Genomic DNA, 12,784 nt, shown 5'->3' with positions numbered 1-12,784 from the left:
GCTCATGTGTAACATTGTAATAAATAAACTGATGGAGAGTGAGAGAGACTTTCATCTACTTGTGTTATTTTGTGTCTAGAGTCTAAAGTCTCTTTGCTAAAAAAAAAGGGAGTTCAGCAGATCCTGATGCAGAGTGACCACAGTCAGATCAGGTCCAGGTTGAGCTCACTGAAGACCTTTAACCCTCAATAAGAATCCTGCAGTCAGAATACAAAATCAATAAAATGCACAGGATGAAAGAAGAGTGCAGAGGATACTGGGCACAAAACTGCAGCAGTCTTTGAACACAAACTGAATGAACACACCTGGAGATGTCATCTGTCATTCTGGATTTACTCCACAAATTGTTAGAAGAAACAATTGAAAAGCATTATAACCTTCAGTGTGTAGAACTAAATGGAACATGGAAACAAACCCTTCAATTGTGTGAATATTTGTTCTGGTTTCATTTCTGTCTTTAGCTTCCTTTTTGCTGCTTCACTGTGTTAAAAAGGCCAGCTCCACTTGGACTGTTCTAAACCTCCCTCCAACAGTGGTAGGTTCAGACTCTGTAGTGTCTGGCACTGTTTGAAGGAGAGAGACCGGAGAGTTAAGAGTTAATTTTTTAAGAGTGTCAACGTTAGAGAAAAGGGTGCTACTTAGTTTGATTTTATGTTTTGTGTGTGTCCATTGAATTATAAGTACATATAAAAGAGACAGAGTTAAACTCTGTCTCTACCTGATCTATGTTTCTGCAGCGTCTGGAGAGCCACAGATCTGTGTGTGTGTGTGTACGTCTGCCGGTGTGTGTGCGTGTGTGTGTCTGCTGAAAGGTGTGTGTGTGTGTGTGTGTGCGCGTGTGTGCGCAAAAGGTGGAGAGAGATAGAACAGCGCACCCTGAGAGCTCGATCACAGCCTGGAACTCACACACAACTCAGAGCATAGTAAACTTCAATACCAGAAGCCAGTGGCTGAGTTTGTATCAGACGGCGTTCACACTAGTCTTTCTGATAGTGAGTCTATTACCCGGTTATGACGTGAGAGTTCACAGAGAAACAAACGGGACACAGCGGCACAAATAAGGAGAACAAAAGAGATTTTACTCTCATAAAACCTAAGACACAGTGGTCAAACACCAAGCAAATATTATCACCGTTTCACAATAATAACTCAGTTATTAAACACACTCTCTATATCTAACTGCCCAGACCTAGCTAAGCCTCACTTGTAACCGTTTTGTCCACGGTTGATGAAGGAAGAAAAGAGGTCCTGGAGCGGCCTTTCTGCAGTTGTTTGGTGATGGTAGCGCGTCCCAGAGGGTGAGCAGGGGCCGTCGTGTCCTCCGTCGAGCGAGGTGATCTCCGTGGATGTCCTTTCTTTAAAGGACGGAACGAGACGTAGTCCTTACAGTCTCTCTCAATACCGTTTTAATACGGGAGAAATAGGACGCTCTTCTTGGAGATGCGTTCAAGTGGATGATCTAAACTCGGAAATTAGGACGTCAGTGTGCTTCAAGGCCTTGGGTTAGCTGCGCGCCAAAACTTTTAAACAAAGAGAAGTGTGTTGTGAAACAGGAAGCAGATGGGGTATCCTCGGACGTCGACAGACGACGTACGAAAGAGGAAGAACAATGAAGCATGGCCGGTTTTATACCTCCCAGACTTCACACCTATGTGTTAGGTGTGGCAAAGCATTCTGGGAGTACCTGCAAGGCATGCTGGGATAAAGAGTCTTTTGTTGTAGTTCTCCAAACGTACACAGCCTGAACTTTGCCATCCTGGCTGGCCCCAACACTTTGATATGGCTCCGTTCACTTTGATTCTTGCACTTCTGAAGTGCTTGAATAGTCTGAATGAAGGTCTGCTGAAATCCAAAATGTTCTCCTACTCTTTAAAGAAAGTCCCAGTTGAGCCGATCGAAGGCTTTTACCGCATCAAGTTTATTCTCATCAATATGTTCAATGAAATGAAATGTTGGGTGAATATTATGATGATAGTATGGTGATAATAAAACTGAATGAACTGAAGAATACACAGAGTGTGTGTCTCTTTCTTTGTTTTTCAAGGACTGAGAACCGTACCCAACCCAAATGTTTGTGTAGCGTTACAGCCCGAGTAGAGACCCAGCTGTGTTAGTTCACTGATTTCACATACACAGGTACATGTGGAAAGGGCGACTCTTTTTGCAACATACTTAAATGACACAGATGTTTGGTCAGAGGTCGGTCAATGATGACTCACGCTCCGTCAATAAACTCATTTTTATTGTTTAGATGTAATCAAACGGTGGTCTTCTGTTTCTGATCATATTGGATTCATCCTGTATCAGTTTTGTAAAGTTTTCAATATTGTCATGATCTTGATGTCCTGTCTTGTCTTTAGTTGTCGTGTTTTCAAAGTGTTTCCCTGTGTCCAAGTGTTTCTGATTGTTATATTTAGTCTTTGTCTTGTTGTCAGTGTTTCTCTTGTGTGCTTTAATATTTCATAGTCTGGTATTTACGTTAGTCTTTGGTGTTTCCTGTTTTATTTTATATATCTGGTTTTGGTGTTGTCAGTGTTGTGTTTTACTTCTTCTTGTCCTCAGTTTCTGGTCTTGTGCTCTTTGTTCCTTGTTTCCCTCCTGTCTGATGACCTGATGTGTCTCACCTGTGTCTTGTTAACTCCACCCCCTGTTCAGTATATAATGTCTGCCTTCCCCTCATTCTGTGCCAGTTCGTCTTGTATTTTTGTCTCTATGTCGTCTTGTTCCCAGTGTCTGCGTTCCAGCATGTTTCTGTCTTGACTTTTGGGATCTGAACCTGTTAGTGTTTGACTTGAGTGAGTGTGAGTGTTTTGAAACTGCCTTTCACCCTGGAGTCGTGCGTTTGGGTCTCTTCCTCTGATCCGTGACAAATATCATATATAACGTTGTTCATTAGTTTGGTAGCAAATGTTAGCGGCTGATTGATTATACTTTTATCTGGTATGGAGAGGTGTTTTTCAGTCTTAATATATGTCAGTTGTTAATTGATTGATGTAGATATCAAAAGGAACTGGTTTTCTGGCTTCATATTATTAATCTGCTGTTTTCGTAAATAATATATTGATGTTAGTTTTCTAAATATGTGTATGATGTTGTATTTAATGTACATGTATCTCTCTATTTGAACTTATTATGAATGAATGTGTAATGTATGATTGTAAATGCAGAGCCGTTGACAGTTTGCTCAGAGGGGAGATGCTTGACTCCACACACGACCTGTTGATTGTACTTTTATCTGTTGAATACAGAATACAAGAACTACAAGCTGTCTCCTGAGACATTGCCGAAACAGCAGAACACAACGCAGAACGTCCACACGGGTCACACGTGTCTAGAATGGATCTCCTGGACTGATGCTGTGAAGAAGAACAGCTCCCCAGTCAACCCCTGAAAGGTTCAATTCATGGGAGAGAAAGAGAAAGTTTTTCACTTTGTCAGATGTTTTCCGACTGTGCTCCACCTCCAATCAAAACGCTCCCTTTTCATCTGTAATGATGCCGTCATTTTTTCCATGAGATAAACTTGTCTCAATCTTTGCTTCCATTCAGCCACATTCGCTGGTTTAACATTCTTCCATGTTGCTGTTTTATTTTTCTTGGCGACCAATAATAAAATATTCACAATATATCTTCTGTCAGCAGTGAAAATATCGTCCGGTATAACACCAAGTAGGTTGAACTGAACCTTTCATGGAATTTCACTTTTCATAATTTTCTCCTCTTTAATATTTTTCCAGTGTTTTGAAACAACAGTCCCAGAGTGTGTGCATAAGATCACCTGTTTTACTGCATTGTCTCCAGCAGAGGGCAGCAGAGAATGTGTCTGCTTTTTATTCTCACTGTTTCTTTTTCTAACTGCAGAAACAAACACATGTTCATTTAATGGAAACAATCAAACAGAAATAACAGTGGTATAAAAGTATTCAACAAGAGAAGAGGAAACAGGCTGATGGCCTCTTTTATTTATTGAGCGCTGTAGTTTCCACTCATTTTAATGTGCTGGATCTGAGTCTTTCACTTTCTTCTTCATTTCCTCCAGGTTGAAGAAACATCACACTCATCATCTCACACTGAACAAATTCTCAACAGGACCTGTAAATGATGACAACAAAGACAACACAGCAGGTTTGTATTTCACTGTGATATACTTGTAACCACGACTTAGTGTGACATGTTTTAAATGCATATTAAAGCAGGACTACAGCAACATCTACAGCTGGGTTCAGAGGAGCATGCTGAGGAAAACAAACACTGTTGTATGTGGCAACAAGTTGAAATCATTTCTCCTCTTTAGTCTTTATATAATCCTCTTCAGGTGTAGAGAGGCATCAAACGGTTCAAGTTCAAGTCAATAGTTTAGTTTCAGTCAATGTGTTTTCTGTTTAGTGAGTCACTTAGATAGTCTGGGGTCCATATATCTTGATGTGGTTCATGTCTGATCTGGAGTCCCACTGGAGAAACGGGTGCAGACTGGATCCTCCACCTTGCAGCTGCTGTGATGGCCGCTTTGCTTTGTGGTTGGAATCAACCACAGAAAACAACAACAACCGGAGAGCGGTCATAAAACCACTGAAAAGTGGTCCTCCTTAATCCTGCTGCAACCAAAAATCTTTACCCTCCTTTTGGATAACTTTCACATCGATTTGAAGAAGAATATTAAAGTTGTGTCTGATCTATTTCATGCTATCTGCACGGACTCCGCTCCTTCTCTGTCCCTTCCTCTCTGCCCCTCACAGCCTGTTTTTTCTTCTGTCTGTGAGAGGTGCAGACTCTCCCTCTCAAACAGGAGGTCAGCGACACCTAGTGGACATTTTGACAAACTGAATTATTGAGCGTAACATAAACATGAGCTCCATACAGCATTAAAATAGTATCTGTTATATTCATGGGGCCTACATACTGTTTAAGTTCAGGTATAGAGCAAGTGTCAGCTCACATTTATTTTGACCCTGTGAGCAGTCTTGGTCTGTGGATAGATGAGACATTTCTGTCTCATGTCTGCACGTTGGATCCTTTGACATTTCCAGTCTGTTTGTTGGGACCTATATTTCCCCGACCACAGGAGAGGTCTGATAGAGTCTGCTCTTTAAAGTGTTTCCTATCCAGGACAAATGGTTTGCTCATTAATAGTTCACATGTTGTAGAAAATACACTTGAGCAGCGTGTTGACCATGATGATACAAGTTTGAGGGGGGGAAAGATTCAGCTTTATTTCTCGTCTGTCTTTAACTGAGTTTCAGGAAGGTGAAGAAAAAGAGGACGTGATCACATCGGGGGAAACTACATTTACACAGCGTGCACACTTATTAGGCAGCTGAGTGTTTTGTCCTCATCATGACTTCAGTGAACACTTTCTGACTCTCTAAATATCAACTTGAACGTCTATTGGATGAAATCATCTTGAGCTGATGTGAATGTTTGCGAGGAGGGAGGTTGAGGTCTAAATAATCCAAAGCTCGTCTCGATGTTTCATCAGCTCCTCCAGATGTTGTTAAAGGTCATTAGAGGTCAAACATTTGAACCTTCAGAGATGAAACTCAGAGTGTTCAGACACTAAACGGTCAAATAATAAAACATGTTGAAGAGGTGAAATATTTAGGCATCATATTGGATCCAACACTGACCTTCAAGAAGCAGGTAAACAAACTAAATCAAACTTTAAAATACAATCTCTCAAATTTTAGGCACATCAGATGCTCACTCTCCACTGAGGCATCTATGATGTTTTTGAACTCAATGATCCTCTCCCATATCTCTGACTGTATCACATGTTGGTCTCAGGCAAACAAGTCAACTTTGAAATCTGTTGAAAATGTTCATAAACTAGCTCAGAAAATATTTGAAAGAAAATCACGGCAGTGCCACCATTGTCACACACTCAATCAATACAAACTGTTAACTTCTGAACATTTCATTCGATTTTCAAATATCCGGATGGTCCACAAAATCATACACAAAGCTGCTCCCCCTCCCCTGAAAAACTTTGTCCAGCTCTGCTCAGAGACCATCTGCAGAGCCCCAAGGTCCACCACTAGGGGGGAGTGTAGAGTCCCCAAGAGAGGATCTGCATTTGGCCAGTCCTCTTTCTCATACAAAGAATGGAACAAAATCCACCATGAACTCAAAGTAAACACTGACTTCCATCTATTTTCAAAACATGTAAAAAAAAAAAGGATTGTAAACAATCAATCATGCTCTCATTCATTTTATTTTTCCTGCATGTATTTCCTGTTAGAATTCAGTATTGTAACTTTAACGATGCAAACATTACTTTAAAATGAAGCCTTTGTGTGGAGTCTTAGCACATGTGTATTGTGATATGATGTGAATGTATACGTTGTATTGTATTGTGTATGTATCCTGTGTTGATCTGCCCAGGGACTGCAGAGGAACATTAGCAAACTGCTATAATCTGGTACGAAGCCTCTTTTCTCTGTGAGATCAATGATGTTGTTTGTACATGAAAACTAAACTAACAAACTAAACTGAGAGAGAAGTTTACACTCTGACACACACACACACACACACACACACACACACACACACACACACACACACACACACACACACACACACACACACACAGGGCCGTCAGAAGTCACACTCGCAGCTGAATGAAGTCTCCTCCATCCAGGTGGAGGGTAGAAATACAGCAGCAGGCTTTGGGACAAACTTCACTCTCTCAGGTGGAAACAGGAAGTGTGTGTTACCATGGTTACTCAGCGGCTTCCTGGGGGAACGGCTTATTAATGTAAGTAATACATTCTGTAAAAGTCTTGATGTAGATTATTTTTCTCTAGTAAATTTATATTAGTGTAGACTTATAGCAAAATGATCAGATGGAGCCCACATTCTTTATTGTAATTTATAATTTAATGTTTAGTTAATTTATTATAATATCAAAGAACAGGTTGTCTTCAATGAAAGCAGACAAGGAGACTATAAATGAACATCACAGCTGCAAGACGTTTATTTTTTTGTTGTAGCCGAAATTAAGTTTTACAAAGAAATCAAAAGTATAACAATGATAAATAAGAGTGAGAAGTTGTCTGCAACATCATTTAATATTCTTTAGTTTTTGCAACAGTCCCTTTAAATATGAAACACAATGAAATAAACAGGTGAACAGAAGGAAGTAAAGAAGAGGAGGCTTTTATTTGAACTTTTAAAACAATAAACAGGTGAAGTTGTTCACGTCTGTATGATCATATTAAATGTCCATCTTAGTTGGAGCAGTGTTTTGGTTTGTACAAACATGAACACACAGAACTTACTTGTGTACAGGTCACTCCTTCCGTGGCGACCGGACGCAATAGGCGTTACAATTGATCATCGAGGGGGCATCGGTGCAGACTCGCTGGCGGAGGGTTTTATGGCCCACTACCACTCCCCGCTAAGTGGTTTGAGACAGACTTAATCCCTTTGCGTGGACGCGCAAACTGAGGGGTAGTGGGTAGGGCGAGGGTGTAGTGGACGGTTTGAAAAAGACCCGGAGAGAGATCGCAGGTCCTTGCTTCCTGCTGCAGTCAGACTGTTTAACCAATCAGCTCCCAGTACATCATAAAACACACCAAACTGGACAGTTTTTACTCCTACTTCTTGTGCAATAACAATATTATAAAATGTCACCTGATCTTATTTGTATTTGTATTTTTAAATTTGATTGCATTGCAAAATTTATTTATGGAACAATTTGTGCAATAACATTCCCTCCTTATATGCACTGTGTGCATGATAGTGTTCATACTGTTTACACAGACTTACATCTTTAAGTTACTGGCTGTCATGTTCTGGGGTTTATTGTGCTTTTCCACGTGTGTGTGTTGTTTTGTTTCCCTGTCTGTCTGCTCCTCCTGTGTTTCCCTTCCCCCCTTATCATCATTGGAGTCAGGTGTGTCCACAGGTGAAACTCGTCCAATCAGTGCTGCTTTTAAGCTCTTTCCCTGCAGTCAGCGCCAGATTATTGTTCATTCTTCAGCGGTTTGTACTCCTGGTGTCAGCTCTCTATCGCAAGAAGATTTTGGATGTTCGTGTTTGTTCTTTGTGATTTTGACCCTCTCGTGTTTTTTCCTCTCGTCAGCTCCTAAATCCAGCCCCACCTGCAACTCCGTCTTCTTGTCCTCTGTTCGTCTGAATCTGGCTTCTCTTCACGCGTGTTGGAAACGGGAATCGCTGATCACATTTAGAGTCACATTATATTTGTTGTTGCACATTTATTCACCGCCTGTCACTAGCTTGTTCTTATTAAATATTTTGTTGATTGGAACTTGTTCGTCTCTAAGTCGTGCGTCTGGGTCCAAACCTATTATAATCCATAACACTGGCATTTCATCTGTTCCTTTTTTGATGCATGTTTTTACTAGCTCTTCAATTATTGTTTTGATGCATATTTTTTCTACATGTTATATTTGTATCTATTTTAATTTTTGTCACTGTGATTTTCTTCTGCTATCCTGCTTTGCTGCTGTAACACTGTAAATGTCTCCGCTTGTGAGATGAATAAAGAATTATCTTATCTTATCTGAAACTGTGTTCAGACTGAGAGAGAAGTTTACACTCTGACACACACACACACACACACACACACACACACACACACACACACACACACACCAGCTGATTTCCTGTAACTGGAGGAGGGAGGAGCAGCACATGATCCAGACTCATGAGAGGAGGCGGGACAGGTAGGAAACCTGTGGTACAATCAGTCAGTGCAGACTCCGTCTGAAGTCAACAGAAGTGAAGAGAGAAGTAAAGAGTGAAGCAGGGTGAGTGTTTATCCACAGTTTTTATATCTTCACTTCTGTACTCTCAGTTTCCTCCTGTGAACTGAACACAGACAGTTTCTAATGACGTCACAGCTTACATTCATATGAGCTGTGTGTGTGTGTGTGTTAGATCAAACTGGTTTCTCCTGTTTCTCTTGTTTTGCTCTCTCAGTGAGTGTTTCTGTGTTTCCTCTCAGACTGACTTCAGATCAGATCATGGATGTGAGTTTAGAGGAAGAGGAGGACGGAGCAGAGTCTCCTGGACCCAGTTGTCTGTCTCTGAAGAGTGATCGGTCCAAAGGTGAACCTTATAACTTCAGAACTAAACGTGGACCCTCGAACACAAAGTAAGTCTTCTTACTAACTCATTTTCACTTCAGATTTAATTTCTACTTTAATCATTCAGCGAGTTTAAACTTTGAAGAGAAATCATTTTAAAAATCCTCATTATTCCTCTCATCCATATTTCCTGTTTATCAAATGTTGTCCTAGTCGTGCAGTGATCTTCTCTGTGTGCAGGTTGATCATTAAACACAAGAACATCACGTTCTGGGAGCCCAGACTTCTGTTTTGTTGCTGTGGTATCTAAAGATGTATTCATGTGATGGAAATATAACACAAAGTTTGTTCTTGTAGATTTGAGAGGAGCAGACAGAGAGCAGAGTCTCCTGTACCCAGCTGTCAGTCTCTGAAGAGTGATCTGTCCAAAGCTGACTTTATAAACTTCAGTAAAGAATCTGGACCCTCAGACACAAAGTAAGTCTTCTTACTAACTCTTTTTAGGAGGGTTAAAACACAAGAAACAATAATTTCCCTGCAGACTATGAACTGAATCCAAACAGAAGAAAGATGGTGTTACCTGCTCTGTCATCATCTGCCTGTTTAGATTGTGTTTGATAACTCTTCATATTTTCATCAGTTTAGTTCTAAAGACATGTCTTCACAGGGGGACGAAGAGGACTCATGTTAGAGAGGAGCAGACGTCCTGTCCTCAGTATGGATCCAGACCAGGAGCTGGACTGCAGACAGTCAGTCAGAGCAGCACTGAACAAAGTAAGACTATACACCTTCTGTGGTCTCCTCAAACACGACTTTTATTGGTCAATGTCAAAAGTCTAGAAATTAAAACTCTTTAAACTTCTTTTACAAAAACATCTGAAAACAATAATCAGATTGTATCATTCTCTCTTTCAGTAGATAGAGGTCAGCAGGAGGTTTTAGATCAACACAAGGTCAGTCTGAGGACGAGATGTGAACGTATGACTGAAGGAAGTGATGAAACAGGAAGGAGAACCTTCCTCAAGAGGATCTACACTGAGCTCCACATCACAGAGGGGCAGAGAGAAGAGGTGAACACCCAACATGAGGTGAGACAGATGGAGACAGACTCTAAAAAGAAGAAGACCCTCCATGAGACTCTAATCAAGTGCCAGGACATCTTTAAAGCCTTACCCGACCAACAGGAACCAAAGACAGGAGCTCAACCCGACCAACAGGAACCAAAGACAGAAGCTCAACCCGACCAACAGGAACCAAAGACAGGAGCTCAACCCGACCAACAGGAACCAAAGACAGGAGCTCAACCCGACCAACAGGAACCAAAGACAGAAGCTCAACCCGACCAACAGGAACCAAAGACAGAAGCTCAACCCGACCAACAGAAACCCATCAGAGTGGTTCTGACAAACGGCGTGGCTGGTGTTGGAAAAACCTTCTCAGTGCAGAAGTTCACTCTGGACTGGGCCGAGGGCTCAGAGAACCAAGATGTCAGTCTACTGATCCTGCTTTCATTCAGGGAGCTGAACTTGGTCAGAGATAAGCGCTACAGTCTTCTTGAGCTGCTCCGTGTTTTCCATCCAACATTACAGAAGGTGGCAGCAGAGACGCTCGCTGTCTGTAAACTGTTGTTCATCTTTGACGGCCTGGATGAAAGCAGACTGTCACTGGACTTCACAAACAGGGAGGTTGTGTCTGATGTCACACAGATGTCATCGTTAAACACACTGTTCACAAACCTCATCAAGGGGAATCTGCTCCCCTCAGCTCTCATCTGGATCACTTCTCGACCTGCAGCAGCCAATCAGATCCCTCCTTCATGTGTTGACAGGGTAACGGAAGTGCGAGGCTTCACTGACGCCCAGAAGGAGGAGTACTTCAGGAGGAGGTTCAGTGATGAAGATCTGTCCAGCAGAATAATCTCACACATCCAGACATCCAGGAGCCTCCACATCATGTGTCTGATCCCGGTCTTCTGCTGGATCACTGCCACAGTTCTGGAGCACATGATGAGCACAGAGCAGAGAGGAGAGCTGCCCAAGACCCTGACTGACATGTACTCACACTTCCTGCTGGTTCAGACAAAGAGGAAGAAGAACAAGTATGGTGAGGGACATCCGGTGAGACCACATGAGCTGACGGAGGCTGACAGGGAAGTTCTTCTGAAGCTGGGGAGGCTGGCGTTTGAACATCTGGAGGACGGAAACATCATGTTTTACCAAGAAGACCTGGAGCGGTGTGGTCTGGATGTCACAGAGGCCTCGGTGTACTCAGGAGTTTGTACAGAGATCTTCAAAACAGAGTGTGTGATCTTCCAGAAAACAGTCTACTGCTTTGTTCATCTGAGCGTTCAGGAGTTTCTGGCTGCAGTCTACATGTTCCACTGTTTCACCAACAGGAACACAACAGTTCTGAGGACTTTTCTGGGACAAACACATGTAGATTCAACTCTTGATGTTCTCCTAAAGGAAGCAATGGAGAAATCCCTTCAAAGTCAGAACGGTCACCTTGACCTGTTTGTTCGCTTCCTTCATGGTCTTTCTCTGGAGTCAAACCAGAGACTCTTAGGAGGTCTGCTGGGTCAGACAGACAACAGTCCAGAAATGATCCAGAGAGTCATCAACAACCTGAAGGAGATGAACAGTTATAAGATCTTTCCTGACAGAAGCATCAACATCTTCCACTGTCTGACGGAGATGAAGGACCTCTCAGTCCATCAGGAGATCCAAGAGTTCCTGAAGTCAGAGAACAGATCAGAGAAGAGACTCTCTGAGATCCACTGCTCTGCTCTGGCATACATGCTGCAGATGTCCGAGGAGGTTCTGGATGAGTTGGACCTGGAGAAGTACAACACATCAATCCAGGGACAACTGAGACTGATTCCAGCTGTGAGGAACTGCAGGAAGGCAAAGTAAGTCCACATGTGATGAACATTATAAATCAGTGTCATGTACTAATAGTGCTGGGTGATATGACCTCAAATCAATATCACCACTCATTGAACATGTGACCTCAGTTAAGATTAATAAAAGATGATTTAGTTTTAGTTTTTCCCCTCATAGTTCACTGACATGGTCTCTACTGTAAATGTGCTCCACTATTAAAGCTGGGATATGTTTCTAATGAAGGAGTGAATATCTGATGAACTATCGAGTGGTTATTAAGTGAATATTTAGGGACCGAAGCACTGACCAGTGCGAAGGACCCTATTGTTTTTCAAATGATTATTTTTGTTTTCTTTTTTCTTCTTCCTCTTTGGAGCCACTTTTGACGGCTTGAACGTGAATTAAAACTCATCAAAATCTCCAACGTCATCGGGTCTGGTGAAAAATTTGATATTCTCGTCATTTCGTAAAATTTTTTCGAAAGATGACTCAGTGGCGCCCCCTTCAAATTTTCAAAAGGGCCTCCCCATTGACGTTTTTTCGTCGTACGTGCATGAAAATTTTTATACACATTAAGCATGCAAGATCTCACATAAAATCCTCTTACGCCCATAGTCAAAGCCAAACAGGAAGTCCGCCATATTTTTTTTCAATGGCGAAAACTCGCGTTTCACAGGTTAGCTATTTGAACGAACTCCTCCAAAAGTGTTTATCCGATGGACGCAAATTAAGTATCTGCTTGTTCTTGACATGTTGAAGATCTCTCGTTGTTCTCCACACGTTATTTCGTCAAAGGGCGTGGTCATACGGACGCGTTGTTCGTCACAAACAGGAAGTAGTTTGTTAGGGGTCTTAA

At 41.8% G+C, this 12,784-nt stretch overlaps 2 protein-coding genes across 3 annotated transcripts in view; both read left to right on the top strand.

Moving 5' to 3' along the window:
* The window catches only part of LOC306818931 (NLR family CARD domain-containing protein 3-like), a 324,740-nt gene that overhangs the window by 247,968 nt on the left and 63,988 nt on the right, over positions 1-12,784 (top strand). Inside the window, exons 1-5 of one of the 2 annotated variants that reach the window (XM_079336667.1) lie at positions 7,698-8,767; positions 8,965-9,114; positions 9,404-9,523; positions 9,714-9,820; positions 9,962-11,954. In XM_079336667.1, the coding sequence (XP_079192793.1) occupies positions 8,984-9,114; positions 9,404-9,523; positions 9,714-9,820; positions 9,962-11,954 (2,351 nt within the window). In that variant the 5' untranslated portion in view covers positions 7,698-8,767; positions 8,965-8,983. Of the gene's footprint in view, positions 1-7,697; positions 8,768-8,964; positions 9,115-9,403; positions 9,524-9,713; positions 9,821-9,961; positions 11,955-12,784 lie in introns of those variants that run through there. The other variant, XM_079336666.1, reaches the window with a different exon arrangement.
* Positions 1-12,784, top strand: part of LOC306818930 (uncharacterized protein) — a 358,920-nt gene that overhangs the window by 311,692 nt on the left and 34,444 nt on the right. The window lies entirely within an intron of this gene.

This window comes from Symphodus melops (genome assembly GCF_947650265.1).
Source record: "Symphodus melops genome assembly, chromosome: 23".
NCBI lineage: Eukaryota > Metazoa > Chordata > Actinopteri > Labriformes > Labridae > Symphodus > Symphodus melops.
This window is presented reverse-complemented; position numbering and strand designations above follow the sequence as displayed.